We start from the raw sequence: 23,306 nt of genomic DNA, 5'->3' as shown, positions 1-23,306 counted from the left end.
GGAAACTATATTAGCAGCAAGGATGAACATTTTTGTGTACTTCTTACCTTGTGCATCCTCAAGAAATCAAAAGCAACTAAAACGTGAATGCTGAAAATAATAAGCATTCTTCAACCTAACAGTTGTGTGTAAATTGAATGTCTCTTTTATTCCATGCTATCAAGTGTTTATGGTTTGCCATCTTAAAACTGCTATTTCATTCTTCATTAATATGCAATATGTTCATCAATTATCCTGTCTTATTTCATGAGTAATTAAATGTTCCTAGTTTGGACAAGAAATAATTATACAATAAAAATCCAAATTTCATTCCTTAAATCCATTCATGACATGTTCATCCATTCATGTTTCCAGCTGTTAATTGCACTGAACATTCATTGATAGATTCAGACAACACAATAATAGAAAAAGCTGTAGGCTTTTTTAGAACTATTGACAGCATGAAATACTGTAAGATTTATTTTTCTAGAAATAATTGAACATGTTAACATATCAAAGTGGGACTGATGTATAAGAGTGATTTAGATGCTGTTTGTTTGGGGGGGGGGTTGGAATTTTTTTGTCGTTTGTTTTTTGTTTGTTTGTTTGTTTTTGCTGTTTTGGTTGTTCAGAATTACCCACTCCATATTTAAGAAAAGTAACACTTGTTCTTAATATGCAGAGAACACTGTACTTGCTCTTTCCTTACTGGGAGGTGCATTTCAGGAATTCTTTGTTTTTTCTTTTTTCTCATTCATTACACTAAATACAGTATCAGCAGTAATATAAGTAATGTAAATTAAGGCTGCATTTTAGCTAGTTCTTATGGTCTTTAATCACAGTTGCACATGATAAAAAATTCAGGGTCTGACCCTCAGTAAATGTTTCCACTGCGATTGCAGCAGAAAAGCTCTTATAGAATCATAGAATCACAAGGCTGGAAAAGACCTACAAAATCATCCAGTCCAACCATCCACCTATCACCAATAGTTCTCTCTAAACCATGACTCTCAATACAATGTTTAAACATTCCTTGAACAACTCTAGAGTCAGGGGCTCCACCACCTCCCTGGGCAGCCCATTCCAGTGCCTGACCATAGTACACATAATCTATGTCTAAGAGTTGGGAATTAATAGTTATTCTCTTAATTACAATTTCTCCCAGTTTTTAGGAACTTTACCATCACTCCTTCTTACAGAGGTTGGTAGCTCCCATTTCTTTTTTGATTTGGTTTGTCCTTTACTCTGTCTCACATAACTTCCCTTTTCTTCCTTCACTTTTCTATCTGCTATTCCTGAAAAGCATATCCTCCTTCTTTTTTGGTTGTAACTTTGTGATCTTTTGCATCCTTGGCATATCTTTTCTGTTTTTCCCTTTCTGTTCCTCTCATTCCTTTTGGGAGAATCATATTATCTATTTTTTTGCTTATTTCCCCAGCACTTCATTGTGGAAGTTTCACTGACAGCTGAGACTCAAAATGAGCATAGAACTGAATGTTATCTTTTCTCTTAAACATTTCCACCATCCTACATGTCATCCAAGCTCATATAGTACTGCTTAGTCAAGTTTGTTATATCTTCCTCCGCAATTTATGGAAAGACCATCTCATTCTCTCTGTAACAGAAAATGCCATTTTTCATAAGCATTTTCCCTTTTTAAGACTTCTTGCCCAGTCTCCTTAGCATCCATATTGCCAGTCCATCCAGATCACAGCTGGCGACATTGCTACTCTTATCAGTCAAAGTGTACTCACATTTTTTTTAAACTTGTCTTACCTTCAAGATGTGCCAAGATATTCTGCCCCCACCTTTAAATCAGATTGCTCTTTGAGTTTCCTCAACCCAACCATTCTGCTCGAATACTGTATTAGGATTACAAATTCTTAATTGTTCTATTACATCTCCTCTACCTGTCATGACTTCACTATTCTGTAAATTATTGATCCTTTCAGTTCCTTGTCTACATACGCTCATTTTCCAAGTACAAAAAAAAAAAAAAAAGGAAAGGAAAATACATCAATAGTTTTGGGGATGTTCCACTTTACTGCACTTCTTGTATGACACACTTTTCTATTGTTAACCTTACGATAATCAAGATTAATCAACTGATTACATTTTTAAAGAAGTTGGTGAAGATATAAAATGCTCTTTAGAACTAAGATTTTCACTACAGTCAAAGTGACAAGGTCAGCTCTCTGCATAAATTATATTTGTTTTAAAAGAGTCTCAGACCACAGTGTTCTTCAAGTAAGCCAGTGAATTCATCCATTTGTAGTATTTGATGTACCTTTTTGTAGTATTTTAAAAGATGTTTTTCGAATTCAGATTCTCCTGAGAATGAAAATTTTCTGCACTGCTGGAACATAGTGAAGGAGAGTGAAGTGAAGGACATTCACTCTTTGAAACATGTTGAAAAAGCTCACCACAGGTTCAGAAGAACATAAAAAACTTGTTTGATGAAATGCAGAATATGATTTTTCAGACTGATATCAACATAAGCTATTTTAGAAAATCTAATAGTTGGCAATTTAACAGTACATGCAATGTATACAAACTGTTTAATAATGAACTTTATCTGAAAGAACATTGGGGAACACAGTGGAAAAGTGTTTTCTATGCATGTCTATCCATACTCCAGGAAAGATCTTAAGAGCAACAGTTCTGGATGTATGACTTGATTAGCCATGCTGAAAGGGAATAAAGCAGCTGAGTGACTCACATTCCAATTGTGCATAGAATAACAGGGCATTCTCTAAAGTCACCCTTCAGTCCATCAGGAGCTGAGATGGCACCTCGAGAATGTTCTGCCATGTATAAACCCTGTAATTTATACATTAATAGCTCAGAGATTGAAGTAGCAGTTGTGTCCAGCCTTCTGCTAGAGACTGAGCTGAAATGAGGACATCTGGCTTTAAACTGAGTGGTCATTATATCACTTGGATTGAATATTTTCATTTTCACCTTGTAACCAATAGTCTATAACACTGCAACTCACTTCAGGGACAAATAACTGCAAGTGAGTATAAAGTGCTGAAATCCCTTACGCTGTTAAAGCAGTGTACACATGTTGTCAGCAATAATTCTACTGATGGTACAGAGTATAGGGGTATTTGGTATTTGGACAAGAAAACAAGCTGATGAGCAATTAAGGCCTCCTAGGAGGTTCCTGTCCATGAGTGCTTTCAGGACTGAGGTTTTAGAGTATAGTCAGTGATACTTACCTTGCCATGAATCAGTGAGCATTGATCAGTTTCATATCAGAAAAGAATCTTGCATCTATTTTCTAGCTGATGAAATGAGATCATTTTGCTTGTGTGTTACTTAGGTATCCCCTATCAATATTGTCGTGAAAAAAAAAAAAGATAAAAATAATCAGAGAATATTTGTTCCAATTATTTTCATAACTAAAAACAATATAGGCTAAAAGTACATGTGCTGTTTACTTCTCATAGCTTGAATATCTCATGGCTTCTGTTGTATTTCACTCTTACAGGCCTTTCCCTGAGACCTGCCTGCTGCATAGCCATACGTATTAGATGACTTTGGGACTTGGATTACATTAATGATGAAGGGTTTATCTAGCAGCCGTAGTCATCATCATGGAGTTACCTGTGACCCTCCATGTGACAGTCTACCACATCACTCAGACAGGAAGCCATATTTGTTAAACCCAGTGGACCCCCATCCTGCAGACCACCCTTACTACACTCAAAGGAACTCTTTTCAGGCAGAGTGCATGGTGCCCTACAATGATCAGATTGCCAGCAGCACATTTCCTCGTAGACACTACAACTCCCACCACGAACTCAAGGATGAGTGTGCTCTGGTTCCCCATGGAACCATCAACAAGACCAACCGCATTCCTGCCAACCTTTTGGACCAGTTTGAGCGGCAGCTGCCTCTGAATCGGGATGGCTACCATACTCTGCAGTACAAGCGGACTGCCATGGAGCATCGCAGTGACAGCCCAGGGAGGATCCGGCACCTGGTTCACTCTGTCCAAAAGCTCTTTACCAAGTCCCATTCACTGGAGGGGCCATCCAAGGGGAGCGTCAATGGGAGTAAAGCAAGCCCAGAAGAGTCACAAACGATGAGGTATGGGAAGCGCAGCAAGAGTAAAGAAAGGCGGTCAGAAGGTAAGCCCAGATCCAATGCATCAGGATGGTGGAGTTCAGATGACAACTTGGACAATGATGTTTGCATTTATCATGGTCCCAGTGGTGTAATGACCATGGGAAGATGCCCTGATCGTTCTTCTTCCCAGTACTTTATGGAAGCCTATAACACTATTAGTGAACATACTGTGAAGTCATCCAGAAGCAATAATGACGTCAAATGCTCTACCTGTGCTAACCTGCCTGTGAATTTGGACTCCCAGTTAATGAAGAAAAGCTCTTGGTCCTCTACATTAACCGTGAGCAGAGCCCGTGAAGTTTACCAGAAAGCATCAGTTAACATGGACCAGACAGTGGTGAAGGCAGAGTCATGTCAACAGGAACGGTCATGTCAGTACCTACAGGTATAGTGTGGAGAGCTGATTGCTGTTAACTGTGCTCTGCCATGTCACAGGTGTTTGTGGGGGGTGGAGGTTAGCTCTTTTGTTTCAGCTTTCCTGAGAGGTCACCAAACAAGGGGTAATGCGGCTGAAAATATCTCTCTTTTCTCTTTCCTTTTTATTTTATTTTATTTTTGTCAGCATTCAGTATTTCAAAGAAACAGTTCATGTTGGTACAAGCTTAATTTTTTTCATGTTGGAAAAATAAGAACATTTTGTGTACTTTTTGCATTTATAAAGCAGTCACAGTAGGGGTATACAAAATGTGATGCTGTAGTGCTTGTAGTTAGCATTACAGTGTCAATTAACTGAATGTTACCAGGATACAAATTCTTTTAGTTCTGTAATTTCAGGATTTGCCTCCATTTACTGCTTGTTTTATTATGAAAGCTTTTGAGAGCCTTTTGAGGAACTTTGAGGTACCTTAATACTTTCTGCAGCAGGAAAATCCTGTGTTCCTTTTTTGCCATGGAATATAAATTCTCATCAAATACTTATTGTAAAGTGTCCAGATTTGTTTATCAGGCTATCCCTTTTTTCCATGGCTTTGATTCAAAAATATAAAAGCAAAAGGTTGAAATTATTGCTTGTTCTGATTGTACATTTTAGGAGTACATCACCTACTCCCTCACAAGCTGTTTGCAGTTAATACAGCGTCACTATTTTTCACCAGTATTGTATCTTTAAATGTCAAGAATCAGATGTCTGCTCTTGGAGCTATCTCACTGCCAGTGAATGTTTGTGGCAGGAACATGGATGAGAAAATATTAAAACAGTTTCATTCTTAGAAGAGCTGTGGATAGCTTTTATGCACTTTAAACAGAGCACTTATGGCACATCTAAGTGTATGTGTACGATGGAGCAACGTTGCAGAGAGAAGAGAGAAGACCATGAGGAAAAAAGAGGTTTGCTAAGACAATCTGGTTTCATTTTACTGTAGTGGGACTGTTGTCTATCTGTATAGAAACTGTAACAAGTTTTCTCGTGTGTGCTTTAATGTCAGCTTCCACATTCTGCTGTTTAAATCAGTACGCAGAGAAAGCGTAGGATTGAGGCATCCACATTTAAAATTTTATCTTAAAAAATATTAATGAATGGCATGTAAAATAATTCTAAATGCCAGCCTCTGGGATTTTAAGCTTTAAATGTGAAGAAGTGGATCAGTGAATTTTCTATTAATTGCTGGGGGAGCAGGGTGTAGGACAAGGGGATAATATCACTCAGAGTATGTTTACAGCTGTGCGTACAGACTGGGGAGGGACAGAGGTTTCAGAATAGCCAAAGGTTGCAACCTTTTGAGATTTGAAGCTATAAGACTCTTTTGTCTGAATTCTGTAAGGGAAAAGAAATTATTACTTTAGACTTGATTGTTGTGACGGACCTTGAGATTTATTTTATTGATGTTTTTCTTTACTCCTTCGAATTTCCTCTCCAGTTTTGATAAAATAGCTGACAGCTCAGTATGTGACCAGGTGGCAAGAAAAGAGCAAAAAACTGTGCAAAAAAACATCAGCTTTAAACAAATACATCCATAGGGACTTTTGAACAATGTTTAACTGATGGGAATAGAAGTAGAATTAGAGGATATTGTCTTTGTCTTTGTCTTCATGAAATAGATGTTCAGTAGTTGTCAGGAGCAGAAATTAGAATAACTAAATTCTCACTTTGTTTCTTATCCCGATTATGTTCTCACTCATAGTTCTGTTTAGGTTTTCCATTTTATTTCATTTTATTTTTTCTAATTCTATGCTTGTTTAAAAATGTCAGGGAAATATAACTGATTTGAAACAGTTAAAAAAAAGTGAAATTTTAATCAGATTTTGATTAACGTTGGAAAGATTCAAACAGAACATAGTCGATTTAAGGGAGTAGATTGAGATTATTCTTCTCCCTTGGCAGTTGAAAAAGATAACAAATGTATGTAGACAGTAAAAAGTCAGTCTGTATTGTTGCATTATCCCATTGCTTTTCTCTTCTCTGCATCACTCATCTTTTTATGCTGCAAGCCCTCTGGGACTTGGACTTTGTTTCCTTTTATGTTTCCCCAGTGTCCATCACAATGGAGGGCAGAATATAACTGAGGCCTTTTGGCTGTCCTATAATATAAATATATATTGACAATGGTAGAGTATCCCTCTGTCTGTGGGATGGAGAAATATTCCGAATATCTGTTATTTTCCTGGTCGCCTTCTAATCATCATATCAAAGTATTCATGTCCTGTGTTGTTAGAACAATTAGGAATGCACTAAATGAGATAAAATCTACTTAGCTGCAAATTCATGCCAGTCCTGGACAACTGATAATGATTTTAATTAAACAATGCCTCTTCGTTGCTTTCTTTAGCTCATTAGGTGTTAAATAGATGCTCTTATCAACTCACTCATAATTTAAGCTGTCATTTATTTCCCAGGACATAAACTCTCTGATCCTTGAAGGAAGCAACTATTTTGTCCATGCAAACTGTTCTTGTGACAGTATCTGGATTCAGTGAAGGAGTGATGCTTTCCCAAACTCATAGTACAAAGAAAGAAAATTCTTAATCCCTGTAGCTTTGACTGTGTCAGAAGTCACAGATAAAATCAGATTCATTTTTGCCTGCAGCAGCTTTTACCACCGAAGTATCTGGATGAATTCTCAGTGTAAAGACATGGAAATAACAAACAATTATCTCACTTAGTGTGATATTTTCCACAAAGCCATTCTGTGAAAGGAGCTGGCAGTTGCTCATGTTACAGATGGGCTTATTTCTCATAACTTGGAATTTGTACCGTGTGCAGCATCCTCCCGCTTTGCAGCTTTCCCTTACCCCAGCAGGCTCTGCTCCCAGACTGCTGCTGAAGTGTGGCGTCCAGCCTCTGAGTTTGAGGGGAGGGAGTAATCAGGGAGGCCTGGCTCCAATCTGTGCATCTGTGATCTCAGAAAGGGATACTGGCTCAAGGGATGGGTTAAAGTTGGTCACACAAGGTTTACCTTTCAGTGATGTTTAAGTGTTGGAATTTTTTTTCTCCTCTTTGTTTCTCCTTTCAAGAATGAGGAGCTTTACAGTAGAAAGATCCTTTATTGAGCTGCTTTTTACTTCAGGAAAAGTGTTTTTATTTGATCCAGGTTGGACTAATTTGAAGGAAGGAGAGAAAGAAATCATTTTCTCAAAATGATTTCTCTAACTTAAGATAATAATATACAAAGCAGTGGACAGTGGACTCATTTGTAATAATTAAGATTACGCAAAAGAAGATGAAATGTAAGCAGTCATCCTTTTCTGCAAACAATAGAGTCTAAATACACTAGTAGATATTTCTGACTCTTTTGTTTCACTATGAATTCATGATTATTGAAAGTAATAGAGTATCAAATACACTGCATAGTTTGTCCCTAATTATAATTTTGCTATTCAATATGCCCTGTAATTGCTGCTCCCTCAATCCTTAGTCCATATGTTAAGAGACAGAAAAGAATTTAGAGGATGACATTTTTCATATTATTCCTCTTTTCTTCTAATATGAGTCAGTCATATGTTTTCTTCTGACCCAATCTGATGAGGCTGAAGTCAGTTGTGTCAGATATTCAGGGCTGAGGAACTAAGTTTACTCCTGAAAGCTGAAGTGCAGTAGGTGGAGACAACTGTGCCATCATCTGAGCTCCGCATTTGCATCAAAATCCTTTGGTCGGAGACTATGGGAAATACTATAAAAACTGTAAGCCAACTTTCTGGATGTGATAAGCATTTCCTGGTTTTTCAAAGACTGGATCTGATGACGGACAATTCTGGTTCGTACAGTGCTCTATTTCCTATGGGAAGGTTGATGGTAATATGCAGCATGTCCTGTAGTGTTAAGAAACTCAGATAGTATAAGTGACTTGCTTTCTAGTCTTAGAAAAGGCACTTCCATTGTTTCTTAGGAGATAGTGCTTGTACCGAGCCTCTTTCTGTTGCTTGTGTCCATGGGTCACCACATGCATGGTATGACCTCATCGTAAATCAGGATACTAATAAGGACCCTAACTCTAATCTGTCATAGTATTTCTTCATGTGGCATGTTTAAATTGCTAAGTGTTCTTCCTTAAGACACAGAAGTTTGTTAGGTCTGTTATCTGTGAAAGATGATCTGCATTTTTGACTGTTCTCTACTTCTGCTTCATTTGTGCCGTCTGCATTTCTGTCACCACTGTCATATTCAAATTAATCTTTCAGTGTATCCTTGCGTGTATAAGGAAATAGTGTTTTAACGTCCACTAATGTTGATCTTCCACTTTTCATAAAACTGAAGACCTGCATTTTTCTCCTTTATCTGTTATGAATTAAAAATAAATTCTCTATAATTCCTCCTGCAATTTTCCATTTGGATCGAAAAAGTATATCAGGTGCTAGTTTCAAATGATTTCACTCAGCTCATATAATGCATATTTTCTAAGTAAAGCTAGTGAGACAATAAAAACAAGAAATTCTGAAATAAAATGCCACGTTATAACACAGTCTAGGTCATGCACCAGGTGAACGAATAATAAGCATATAGAAAGTGTTAAATGATTGTGATTTTTAAACAAATTACTAACTAGCTACATAAAAACTGAAAAAAAATGTATTACACAAAGCTTATTTAATTCCCTTTGAAAAGTGCTAAGGAATGATTAACATGAGTAATGAATTAAGTTATGGAATTTGGGGGCACTTGGAAGTTACAAATAAAGCCAAAACTTCCCTTATTTAATATATATATATTAATAAAAAATAGTTCCAGTAAACCTATGTAATGGTTATTTAGCCTACCTGCAAATGTTGCTAAGTTGCCTTTGCAATACTGATAGAAGAAGTAAGGATAATGTTTCAGTACAGCCATTCTCTTCCCCTCGCAGTGCATTAATTTACCTTTCCAAAAAATTGTCAGCTGAAAGAACTGAGAGAATGATATTGCTATATATTTCACCTTAAATACTTCTGTGTTCTCATTCAGTTAATTAAAATCTGGATTCACCTTTGGCATCTGAGTAATGCAGTAATGGAGGCCACTTAAGTACTAAGAGTGCAATGTCAGTACGTCACATTTAGCTGTGATTATATCTGTCCATGTTCCTTAGGTTGTCATTTTCCATGCCTTGGTCTTATCATCACTCTGTAACTTCCTTATATTGAATATACTGGCATTAATGTTGTTTTCCATATTAACTTGAAGAATGATCCTCAGTTCACTCTGTTAGCATCCTTATCTTCTCATTACTCATTCACTGAAGAAAATAATTCTGCCCCTTTTATTGTGTTCTATGTTATCAACATACTTGGGTGATACTATGTAATATATTATTATTGGAAATTATATTATTATTGGAAATATTTGTGAAAGCTATGGATTCTGCTAAGTGAGCACTTGCTATCTATTTCTGTTCCTCAGGATATATAGATAAGGTTTGATTCAGTCATGGATTTGATTCCTTCCTGTAGTAAAAAATATCTGCAGTGGTTTAATCTGATTATTTTCTTTATTTTTACTGGGAGTAAAAAATAAATAAAATAAAATAATAATAAAATAAAATAAAATAAAATAAAATAAAATAAAATAAAATAAAATAAAATAAAATAAAATAAAAAAATAAAATAAAAATATATTTACAAAATTCTTCAAGACAAGTCCAGTCAAGCAAAGAGGATCATTTTAATCTGCATCCAAATTCAAACTTCCTAACATCTCATGCAGAAGCTTTCAGAGTGGGCATGAAGAATAGCACTGAGTGGCAACATGCCATCCTTATTCAATGTGAAATAATAAGGAATATTGCTTCTACATCTAGTTGTTGATTTTCTTTGTTTCTTCCTTTCAAGAGTGGAATTTGTAGGACAGATCTTGAGTGGGGAATGCCACCATGGCAGAAAAACAGTTTGAACAATAGGCATCTGGTGATGGTTTCTGTTCTGGTCAGCAAAATGTCCTGCACTGTATCTGTTACACAGCTAAGCTTCTATTTAGTAGTGAATTAAACAACATGAACATGGATCTGTTGTACATTGTTTCTACTTTCATGCACATGAGTGTCTTGTTTAGGTAAAGGGAAAAGTGATTATATGACTTAAAAACAGAATCATAGAATGGTTTAAGTTGAAAAGTTGCCCCAGAGGTCAACTAGTCCACTTCCCTTGCAGTGAACAGTGGCACCTACAGCTACATCAGGCTGCTCAGAGCCCCATCTGGACCAATCTTGAGTGTCTCATTAAATGCAGAATCCACCACCTCTCTGAACAACCTCTTCCAGTGCCTCACCACCTTGACTGTGAAAAACTTCTTCCTTATATCCATTCTAAATCTTCCCTCTTTTAGGTTGAAATCATTTCCCCTTGTTCTATCACAATAACTTCTGAGAGATAGATATTTCTCTTACCAAAGGCTAAGCAATGTGACAGCATTGATAGGTCAGGGCATCCAGAGATAGTATTTAAATTGTCACTGAGTATTTCATGCAAATAAGTTTCTGTCTAACTTTGCTAAGGACATAACCTCAACCTGTTGATGATTTTATGGAGGGATATCTTCTAGATATCCTGGAATCTACCAGTGCACTTCCCAGCAGATGAGAGTCAAGATCATGACTTTGATTCTATATCCAGAGATGGTGTTGCAGAGCAGAGGTGACATTTTGGTGTTAGTGAGAAGATGCAATGTTAAGACCTGAAAACATTAAAATTTCCCTAGAATTGATCAACAGCTTTTTATCCAGATATATTTCATTGAAGTAATCCAAAATAAAACATCATGGAAGTTTCAATTAAGTCTGGTCACTGTATACTAGTATGAAGCAGAAGCAAGTAGTCAGCCAGTGATGGTAGGTTAACTGCATTACTTACAGTTGTTGCCTGTGAGAGCATAACATTAGCAAAGCATCAGAGAAGATCCAGTTCCAGTCAAGCAACAGAAACACCAGCAGGGCTCTTTCTCTCAAAATACTTTCTCCATCACATCTATTTCTCTCCCAAGGATTCAGATTCAGCTACATGTTCTCCCATCCATGAACCAATTTCTTGCCAGGTGATAGTGGGCTTGTAGTCATATGTTGTGCAAGAAAGGTATAATGACATCTCATTAACATTTTTTTTAATGCAAGCATGCAGGTTCTCAAGTGATTATTGGAAGAGAGGTGATTCATCCCGAAGAAGGTGTCTAGTGGTGAAACAACATTTCTTCATTCTAGTTGTGGAAAGTGTCCTTTCAAGGACTGGAATTAATGTTAGCACTCATCTGCAGGTTCCTACAGTCCTTGGAAGAGGAGCAATATCTCATTATAGCCAACTGCACTGAAAGGGCAGATGGAACCTGCAACTGAAAGCTTCAGGGGTTTTGAGAAAAATGAAACAATATGAATATCACAGAAGTAGTTTTAATTCAGAGCCTAAACTCAGTATGTATGAGCTTCAGTTTCCTTTAGATAATAGTCTATAGCTGTTGTTCGGTTTTCTTTCTGCAGAGTATGTTTGAGGGAAGCCAACTTGAAAAGTCCTTGGCTGCAGTCATTGTGACCAAGTAGCTCTCTTTACTCTTGATTGGACATGTTTTACATGTTTGTTTTACATGTAAAATAGGAGGAGAAAATTAATTTTGAGTCCAGTTGTGGTTGTTCTGTGCAGGAGACACATTTCATAAGACAGGCTGTGAATCAGATTATCAAGTTATTAATAAAAAAAGCTTTTGATGAATGAAAATTATAAACAGTAAAACAATTGGAGAAGTTTTTCTATGAGGATTCATACTAACTTTTCAAATTAACATTAAAGGAACTAAGATTGCAGTTCTTCACGGTGCTGATCCAGGTTTGATGCAAATTGTGGGTACTCAAGACTTAAGAAGTAATGTTCAATCAAAGACGTGTCACTAATATTCTTCATATAAAACTAAATTAAATGAATTTGTAATAGAACTCTACTGCTGAAACCATACAAACTAAATCAGGAGTTGCTGCAGATACTGAAAATAATAGTTTTATCTTAAATGGAAGCAACCTTCCTGTCTTCATTTTTGAAAAGTCTTGAAACTTGCTAAACACATGTTCTTTAAGGCTTGCAAGACTTTCTTTATATTTTGTATACTGCAATTATTTTTAATGCATCCACATTGATAGACTGAAATGCTGCTTGCCTTTATTGATCTGAATAATTCAGTATTTATGAGTGCTAGGAATAGGCTTACTAAGAGGAAGATGGCAACTGAAACTTCCACAACAGGGCACAGAAGAGGCATAATAACAGCTAGGAAAACCAAATTGCAGGAGTTCGAAAATCTGCACTGAGCAGTCATTAAGCATTGTTCTTCAGTCGTGTGATTTCATTTCATTAAGTATTTGCATACTAATAATAGCTAAAGTTACAAGTCTACTGCTGTGAGTGATGGTTAGCCACTCCCTTCCAGTCCTTGTGTTTACTTCTGTAGTCATCCCCATTGCTTTGGCAAAGCACAGGGAGAAGCTTTAATGCTTTCAGCTGAAATAAACCAAATCAAACTACAAATCAGCAATGAACTTAATTTGCTATAGAGACAGTCTGTTTGCTATTTCATCCAATAAGGTAAGCTAATAACAATTCTGGAATTGAAAAGAAAAAGAAGAAAGAAAAAAAAAAGGAATCTAGATATTCTAATTCTTATTCTTTAGAGCTTGAATAAAACATGTTTCCTTTATCTTTGTCCTCATTGGTTAGGTTTATTTCATGTACCACTAAGTGTGAGCTTCTGCAATGAATGTCTGAAAACCATGGGGCCACTACATTTATTTGCTTAGTTTCTTCTTTTTAGGGACTTAGATTAGCCGTTGGGGAAAGAAAAAAATAAAAGCTTAAAGGGATTTGCCAATTATTTCAGATGGGAAAGAGATGATTTTTGTCATTAGCCAGGCTAGACTGAAAGTGTGACCACATTCAGGGGACTATAAAGTCAGTTAAACAGCAGGACAGATAACCAATACACTGAATGAAGCTGAATCCAGGTAAGATATTTGTTGATGGCAGTATGTTATCTGTGTACTCTTTCTTGTTTACAAAACTTATCTGTCACTGAATCAAAACAGCATACAGTCTAACTCAGTTTTCATATTTGTAACTGACATTTTATTTCTAAGCCTCTATTGAAGAACTGATGTCTTAAATTTCAGTAGGTTGCCTGGCTCATTGGCTATTGTTGTATGTTTTGTGTGTATTTCAAGTAATACTGGTTTTCTGTTTCACTGGGCTTTTTTGCATAATTAAAGGACTCTCTTGATTTTTAGATTTGTAGAAAAATGATTGTATGTGATCTTAAAAATCAGAATGAAATGTTTCCAAGATCTCTTTTACTTAAGTAGTGCAGATAATAATAGTTCTATTTTAATAAAAACAACATTCATTGTTAGATCTGAGTTTAGATCTTCATCCTTTTTCATAAGAGTAGAAACAATCATATAAGTGATGTTTCTGCTAGATATTCTGATAATGAAAAAATGAGATTGCCTAGGTAATTGTATAACACAATTTTCTTAGAAGCGTGAACAGCTTTATCTCAGGTGTGTCAGTCTTAATGCTGTTAATCCTCTGAGGCAGCTGTTACCATGCATATGCACTTGCAAGCAGCATAATGTGTGAGCTTCAAAGATATAATAGTGGCCATTCAAACAAAGTAAGAACCTGTGGGAAAATCTGTGCAGACCTCCTGAGTGAAAAAAGCGTAAAGGAGTTGGAGGTTGACCTAGGTAATTCTAGTGTTTTTCTAGCTCAGCAGAAGAAAATGTGCTACAGTATGTTTAGTACCATATATACAGAAACTGAATGCAGGAAATAAAATGATCCATGTTATTTTCTTAATTAGTGTATTAAAGAGCGTTTTATGTTTTTCTTCTTTCCCATAATGCAAATGCTTTACTGTTGATGGCAAATTGCATTGTCTACTATAAGCTGCTACAGCCATTCACTTTAGCCACCAAAGAAAGTAGCTCTGAAAATCAGGTCAGTTCTTTTAGCAAGTATTGCTGGAGGTATTTGTAGGCACAGAAGTATACAAACACTGGCATTATTTTATGTCTCTATTTTCTAAACAGAGAAGTAACTATAATAGGAAGTGCTAAGCTTTAAGGATTGTTTGTCCTACCCAAGAAAAACACAGACAGCACCTTAAGATTCCTTTCATACAAAGCCGTGTAGCTGTTAACAGTTGAGGCAAAGATAACTACTTCTAAAACCTGCATTTCTTTACCTTGCAAGTGCTCTCGTACAGTTACACTGCAGCTCACAGTTTCCTCCTACTCCATCTCCTGAAATAAGGGTTTCCAACTCTTGTGAAACTGAAATAAAAGAGGAACAGAGTCCACGTGTCTTTCCCTACTATTCCTTTAAATACTGAAACCTTATCAGAGGAAAAAGAAAACAAACAAAAAATGCTGAACCTTACATATCCCCCTATCTGCAATAAATAAATAAACTTTTTAACTGATAAAGCATACCCCTCACCTTCCCACACACTTTTAGAATGGAATTACCATTACTGTGTTCTGCTGCACCTTTCCTTGGCAAGTAAAGTACTTTGTGCAAATGCTCTGACTTCCCCAATGTAAAAACTGAAATCAGAAGCATATCTGGTTTGATATTTGATGCTGTTCTCAAATTTTGGTTCCTTTTCCTAGTTATACCCACCCTGTTCTCTTTAGCCCATATAGGATTTATCCTTAAAACCATCATATGATAGTGAAACTTGGGTTGCATTTTTATAATTTTCTTATTTTCTTGCGTATGCAAATAACTTCTAGTATACAGAAGAAACTGCATTTGTGGCACTGCCTGAGACTGCTCTGAACCCAGCTCAGGCTTTTTTCTCCAGCTAGATTATTCAAAAGGCAGAAGAGCTACTGAAATGATAGCGTGCTGTTATTTATAAACTGCCCTACTTCCCTGAGCAAGCAGAGCTCAAGCTGGAGACTTCCTCCTGATCATCTCATACAATTTGTGCAGCTAGGGGCTTTAAAGATCATCACAGAGAACTTCTATCTATCTGCAGTATGTGCATGTGTAAATTTTTGTGGGAAATTCATTGCAACCAGCTGCAAAACATGGCCTGTTGTGTCTAAATCCTTTTTTAGAAGCTCTAGGTTGAAAAGTAATGTATTTTTCTATGGGGTTATTGATAACAGAACTTAGGAATTTCAGAGTTATTGTGTCTACAGCAGCTATATGTCATAGGTACTGCAGCTATGAACAACATCACTAAACTTATTTGGTTGTCTATAATGTCATACAACTACAAGTGTTCAGCATGCCTGAATTATGGGCACTGTGTGGGCATTGTAACTTTATTTCCTCTGGCTTTTGCTCAGTTAAGGATACCAGCCCTAACGTCGTACCAACATATCTTATTTGCCACATAAAAGACTGATTCACAAATTTCTTTTAATGAGGAGAAAAATGCAAATCTTTAACTAAAGCATAATGAATAAAATATTAAATAGATAAAAGTACATGTCCTCTGAGAAGTCATGGACATGAAATATCTTCCTAAAAAATGACTGGATTTCAAGTTCTGACTGAAGGCCAATCATTTCATCAGAAATGTCAACAAAGCTTGTTTTTTCTCTGTTAACTTATTTCTCAAATGAGTGACTTGAAAAGCCAAGGCTAACAAGTAGGAGCTGTAGGCTCCTTAGCATATATGGTGGCTGCTATGTGTATGGATTGGATTTTCTTCACTGATGCTGCAGGCCTAGAACCAGTACAAGAATCAGTGCTGGAGAAGGAGTGCAAAATGTTCCACATTCTTGTATGTCAAAAATCAAAAGCACTACCAAGTACTATATTCATTTGTGCACTGCAAAGATGTGCACACTGTAAAAGGGCATCATCAGCTTACCAGATCTAAGATCTAAACATAAAATTCACAGGATTAAAACGCTGCTTATTTTTTTTACTTGAAAAGGAAATTTATGAGGGCTGTATATGCTAGGCTTCTCCTCAAATAGGTTCTGAAAATACTTTGTACTCTCAGTTTGTAGACTGAGTCTCCAGAGTCTTCCCTTTACTAGAAGGATATTTTAAATGATCTTAAGTGTATTTATTCAATTACTTCCTATAAAAACAGAACTCTGTATACATTTGTTCAATAAGAAAACTTGACTGGACATATATTCCTGCTTCATGGAACTTAGATTCTTTAAGACCATAGAAATACATTAAAAAGATGAGGGACATGAGAGTAGAGAGAAAAGAAAGCTATAGAAGGAAGAGAAAAAAAAAAAAAAACTAACAAACTTTGCATGTTGCTGAAACATAAAAATTTAAATGCTTCACAGAATTAGTGTTTCCAAAATAACTAATTTAATTATATTTAGGGGGGTGGGGGAAGAGGCAGTTTGGTTTAAAAAGGTACAAGCAAAGAATTGGTTAAATAAAACTACAAGTACCTAAGAAGTCTGAGTCCTGAAATAGACATTGAATCATAAGAAAACATGTTGATAAAGATATAAACTAGATTACACTTCCAGGATTAAATCTTGAGTCCTTAGAGGAAAAAGGTTAGAGATCCAAGTTTAACAGGCCAGACTTGACCAAGAGAGATTTGGAAGTAAAAAAGAGCTTGGGCTGAGCCCAGGAGAGAGGAATTCTGGAGGTTCAAGGAAGGCTGTGAAGGCTGACGTCAGTAGCAGAAGCAGACAATGAAGGAAGATTATTGGTGAGGTCTTGAGCTTGCAATCAGAAGGAAACATAGCAATGGTGTATCTTATCTGGTTAATTATAATCTTTAATAAACCCATGAATACTTAGAGCTATCCATTTTTTAATTTGTTTACAGAGTGGGTTGTTTTTTTTTTGGATTACAGTTTCTATGAGAAATTTTATGCCATAAAATATGACCTCCATTGCCAGTAAAATTTGACAAGACTTTCAGCCTCTGGATTTAAATTTGTAGTAGGTAAGAGCAACCAAGCTGTTAGCAAACAGTTTAGTATTACAGTTATAAACATGATGGTGTGTAAAAGCTATGGCTGAAATTTTTGAAGTAATGGATACATGAGATATTCATTAGAAGTTAAATGTTGTTGTTCAAAGAAAAGAAACATTTAATGATTATCTTGGTAAGTGGTAGTTTTTATAAACTTTAGGAAAATTTTAAAAACCCAGATTTGAAACTGTTTAACATGGATAATCAGAAAAGTGGCAAACAAATGTAAAGTCACAACCAGTTTAAATCAAAAAAAATATATTTACAAAAAAAGTGCTTTTTGGTTTCACCTTTACTATTTAAAAGGTTCTGGAAAACAATTTGAGGACAAATTTTCAGGAGCCCTGCTCTACAGTATGTTTTTTTCTGCTGTTGCAGTAAAGGGAGATGTGTCGGTTTATAATGGTCAGAAGCCCCAAAAGCAATGGAAGAGAGAATAGGTGGGCAAGAGAACTGAGCTCTTGGTTTGTCCCCTGCTGTGTCCCTAAATCTTGTTAACACACATGCCCAATGTTTCAGATTTCCACCCCAAAGAATGGGCAAGACTTAGTTCAGATCAAAAGGAATGATGAATTTAAATAAAGAAATGTAAAAGAATGGAGAGTTGTATGACTCAGATATTCAGAATAAGGTAATTCAAAAGGAGGATCCATATACACAAATGAGTGTCTAGTTAATGTAATTATGCTAGAAGCAATAGTGTTATAATTTCGCAATTGCAAACCCAATTTTGTGACTCTTGAGACATAGCTATAGTGATTTGAAGTGTGTCTTGAACCAAAAATCAATCTGGATTATGTTTGGATTCACATCTGAAAAGACTGCAATTGAAATTAATATTTTATCTTTTTGTGCCTTGTCAAGAATACACTGATCTAGTTTGTAAATGCTTTGAGTGAAAATGGTAGTTGCCAAAGAAAACTAGAGGTCCTCATCTGCCAACAGTTAAATGGGACTGAGGATGGGCCACTGCCCATGTGAATTTTCGCAATGGTTCTGTGGTATCATAGAGTGATCAAATCTTGCTGTGAAATTGCATCAGGGAGAAGTTTACTAATAGAGTATTGGGTTTGTTAACTGCAGGTTCCTCAGGATGAATGGTCTGGATACAGTCCACGGGGAAAAGATGATGAGATTCCCTGCCGGCGAATGCGTAGTGGCAGTTATATCAAAGCCATGGGGGATGATGACAGTGGAGACTCAGACACGAGTCCAAAGCCATCTCCAAAGATTGCTGCACGGAGAGAGAGCTATCTCAAGGCCACCCAGCCATCCCTCACAGAGCTCACCACCCTCAAGTAAGTCAATCTTTTTTCTACATTAGATAAAGCTCTTCATTAAGACATACAATGTCTGTTCATCTTTGATTCTGTTATACACTTCTGGACAGTTAAGGAAAATGTTTTAACAAGTGTCATCATACCTTTGGTTTGAGGGTAGACTTGGCCACGTATTTCAATGCTATTTTGAAAAGGGGCCCAACTTCCTGTACTTTGAATTTGCAAAATATTTCAGCCTGTTGGTACTAACTGAAGATGCTCAAGTGTGTACAGCAGGTCTGTTCTTTGAATCTTTTTCTCACACCTGCAGAAGCTTTACATAATTGTGTGTTTATATATATTCAACATGAATAGCACATGTGAATTTAGCTCAAAGCTAATCTTCACAACTCATCAGAGAGTATCTGACAGCTAATCCAAAAGAACAATGGCTTTCTGAAAATAGACAATTCTGTGATTTCCACTCTTCGGTCCTTTCAGAATTGCACTGTTTATTTGGTGGGAAAATATAAACAAAACTGAAATGTCTTAAATTGTTTACAAAACCTTTAGTCAACATCAAAGAAGAATTTATGGGTTTTACGTCATGCTGTATTTTATTTCATTGAATCCTCTCAAAAGAATCCAGATTCTCATGAAAATTGCATGAATCGACAGTTTTGATATTGGTGTTTTCTTTTAAATGATTCTAAAATGGAAAGCTCCCCTAAAGCAATAAAATAAATTACATCATTAAAAAAACTGTGGATTTAAAGCAACAATAGTTTCTGTCTGTCATCTGTAAAAATTTGCAGTGAATCATAGTTCACCGAACCAAAAATAACCTAATTTTAGTACAACATGCCTAAGGCTGTATCTTTAAAATGGAAACAAAAAGAGCTGTATCTCTCCTAGTATCCATGATTAGAGACAAAAGACTCCTTCTGCATTTCCCTCATTAATTTCCTCTCCTTCCTTGTCCTCCTCTATCCCATATTTTTTTCCTGAGAGCTTATCTGAGAAAAAGATTGTAGAGGAAAATGTTTGATTCTTGTTAAGAATGTCAAGTTCTTGACATGAATAGACCAGAAGACCACACCAAGCTTATTCCAGCTCCTTGTAGCAGCCTGTCTATCTCCAGGGAAGATGGCAATTGTCCGCTCTGTGTTTTTCATTACTGCTGAGAGGAGAAAGTAGTCTCATTTTCTGCAGAGATTTTCATGAACTTGCCGGAGGTTGCTCAAGGGATCCAGCAATTCCTCTCATCATCCAGCAGACTTTATCTTATCCTTTCCTGAGCCAAAACTGCCCCTCTGTGATTAGTTACAGCAGTCAGCACAGAGTCACCAAGAAAAGTGAACATAAACATTAGGTATCAGCACAAAATCCACAAAGCCTTGCTTTATACACAGACATGCCATGAGGAATGAAGCTTATTCATCCTGAGACCTCAGAAAAATATGTTCCATAGTTCCATATTACATATGTGAAGTACAATCAGTAACAGTTATTTGCTCCTAGACATTTCTGTCCTATATGGGCAAGATTTGCAAAAGAATATGGAATTATTAAAAAAAAAAATCTTGCATGTCCATGTTCACCCACAAAGAATGTTAGTTAGATCAGAGGGACCAGCCAGGCAGAAGGTTTGGGTTTAGTTTTGAAGCCATTGTAATTGTGCAAAGTGTTTCTGTGTCCTTTAATCCATTCATATGCAGGAAAGCTTTAAGGAATGTGCTTTGTTTTAAGCCTCACTTGTTAAAAATCATGCAAGTTTAGAGGAACTAAAAAGAAAATCTCAGGACAAAATCATGCAAGTTTAGAAGAACTACAAAGTAAATCTCAGGACAATGGAGGTAAGGAGAAAATGGAAAATGGTAGTAAAAAAAAAAAGAGGACAAAACAGGAAGTAACTTTTCTTTTTCGATGACTTTTCAACATGCATTGGCATGTGGTATAATTATTTCTTTTGATCTGGGGTGATCATTTACATAAACGTTTCTTGGGAGATCTTTTCACTTTTAGAGACAAATTGTATAATACATAATTATGCATTGTTTTTATTACTTTCAGCTGAACAGGATAAATTTGTTGGATTTTGTTGTTGTTTTGGTTCTTCTTTATGTGAGAAGTAGCCAAGAACTCTCTCTGGGAACTGAAGCCTTCTGTTAAGCTATGTTTTGATTTGTTTTTGGTTTTATTTGTTTGTTTTGCAGACTTCTTCACACCTTCCTAGTTATATTACTTGACCTTGACCTAGAGAGACTTTCTTATTCATATGGGGTACTCTGATTACTCTGAGAGTTGTGATAGAGTTGTGCTATCTCTGCCAGAGACTAAATTAGGGTCCCTAACTCGCTGAATATAGGCCATCAAGCAATTGATTAATGTGCAATAACAAGTTACTTACTTGACTTACAGTTGACTTGAGCTCAATTAGCACCTGAATTAGAGCTTAATGGAAATTAGCTGAAAGTTACTCTGTTCAGCAGAAACTTAAACAGATACTTTATTGATACTAGTGGACTTTCTATCTGACAAGTCATTATTAACAATTTAAAGTTGAGTGGTATTCATATTTTTTTTGACTACTTTTCTTCTGTGAGTGAAGAACAAGGTCTCTTGTGAAATTGGTGGTTTCTGTAGTGATTAATAGTGTTTCTTTAATCTGTGTTTCTTTCTGCTACTCTGTTCTCTGTATTGCAGTACCCTGTACAACAGGTAGTAAGCTGCACTTACATATTTGGCAGAAAAATGACTGACGAACATGTCTTCTTCTGCTTTCACTGCTGTTTTTGACAGGATTTTTCATCTTGCAGGACTTCTCTCTGAGACTAATATTGGTCTCACAACCCACATTATCCCTCCCACCTACCTACCTACTGTGGCTTATGTGCTTACTCTTCTAAGAAAAGATTTTCATTATTATCAATGTTTCTTTTTATATAAGGAATAACTTTTGAATAGAACAACCAGGTCATATTCCCTTTACATAATACGACTTTATTTTCCTGTTTTTTCGCTGAGATTTTTTACTTCCTACACTTTACAATATCCCTCCTACAATATTCCTCCCATGCCATGGTTTCCATGTGGTTACAGCACAAATCAAATGCTGTGGTACAATTCTGAATAAAGCACAGCTTGCTATGATATTGAAATGCACACCTCCGCTGCTGCACTCTCATTATTCTACCGGGAAGCAAGCAGTCTTTTCTCTCTTTGCTGGCAGTATCCTCCTGGAGTTTAATCTTTTTCAGTACAGATAAACCGATCCAGTTGGAAAAAAAAAAAAAAGTGACATTTTCTTGCCCATTCCTGAAAGGCAGTAGAAATTTATCTTGCATTTGTAAGCGGATAGAAAGTAGAACAGTTTGCTAACTTCTCAAGAAGATTCAGACAGCAGTTAACTGACATTTCTATTACAGCTGAACTTCATTCAGGACTTATTGCTTCACTGTCTATATGTACCTTGGTCACGTTTAGCCCAGTTTTAAGTTGAGGGGAAAAAAGGTATGCAATTACATTACCTCTCCGTATGACAGTGTCTCACATCCACTTTCCAATGCCTCTTGAATCTATTGGTTAACTTCAGTCAAGTTTACTAGAGACTGAAGATAGAAAGTTCTAGTAAACTTTATGAAGATTTGTAGCTGCATAATAGAAAGACCTGCAGTCATCTGTTGGAATCGCCGGAAAGTGTACGGGCCTAGTAGTAGCTGCTGAGTCAGCCAAAAGCAAAGATGGCTGGCAGCACTTTTCTACCTGAGAAGATGAGATATATGGAAAGAACTGGAAAATTCTGAGGATAAAGAGTCTAAGAGATTTATCCTGTTACCATAGTTTTCCTGCTTCATTCTTCCCCTTTCTTTTTCTTTACTGCATGCATACTCACTGTTTAGATCCTCCTTCCCATCTCAGTGATGTTGTTACTGTGAGGACTTCATCCATCTGGGTCTTCTGTACTTCATTTAAAGAAATATATAGAACCTATAATATTACATTACTTATTGATCACAGAACCACAGAATCATAGAGGTTGGAAGGGACCTCCAGAGATCATCAAGTCCAAACCCCCTGCCAAAGCATAATCAATTTGTGGACATTTTACATAGATCTGGGGTTATACACGAGTGCAGAATTCTTGGTTTAGACTTGTATTTGGTCATAGAATTTTTTTTCTATGAGAATTTGTACTTACTGGTCATCAATGCACTCACCATTTCAGTGATCTTGATACTTGAAAAGGGATATTCATTCATGCAAAAAGAAGGGAGAGCAACAGAAGTGAGTTTATCTTTGTCAGTCTTTACATTTGAAGTATATTAACAGGAGTATCATGTTTTTCCAGACAGTTGTGAGTTGTAGAAACATTCCTAATACATTTAACACTGTTCTATGGGCATAAATTTACACCACTGATAATACAGAGGGAGACCTGCTGTTCACAAACAGAGAAGTACTGGTAGGAGATGTGGTGGTCAGGAGCTGTCTTGGTCTGTGACCACAAAATGGAGTTTTCAAACCTTGGTGAGGTCAGCAGAAGGGTCAGAAAAACTCCTACTGTAGACTTCTGGAGGGTG

General features: G+C 36.4%; 1 protein-coding gene across 2 annotated transcripts in view; it reads left to right on the top strand.

Annotated features, from left to right (window-relative positions):
• DLGAP1 (DLG associated protein 1) overlaps window positions 1-23,306 on the top strand; it is a 391,301-nt gene that overhangs the window by 251,478 nt on the left and 116,517 nt on the right. Inside the window, exons 5-6 of one of the 2 annotated variants that reach the window (XM_065752000.1) lie at window positions 3,473-4,498; window positions 18,548-18,762. In XM_065752000.1, the coding sequence (XP_065608072.1) occupies window positions 3,542-4,498; window positions 18,548-18,762 (1,172 nt within the window). In that variant the 5' untranslated portion in view covers window positions 3,473-3,541. Of the gene's footprint in view, window positions 1-3,472; window positions 4,499-12,751; window positions 13,078-18,547; window positions 18,763-23,306 lie in introns of those variants that run through there. The other variant, XM_065752002.1, reaches the window with a different exon arrangement.

This window comes from Cyrtonyx montezumae, unplaced genomic scaffold (assembly GCF_038088225.1).
Source record: "Cyrtonyx montezumae isolate F1298 unplaced genomic scaffold, pur_monq_1.0 scaffold_8, whole genome shotgun sequence".
Classification (NCBI taxonomy): Eukaryota; Metazoa; Chordata; class Aves; order Galliformes; family Odontophoridae; genus Cyrtonyx; species Cyrtonyx montezumae.
This window is presented reverse-complemented; position numbering and strand designations above follow the sequence as displayed.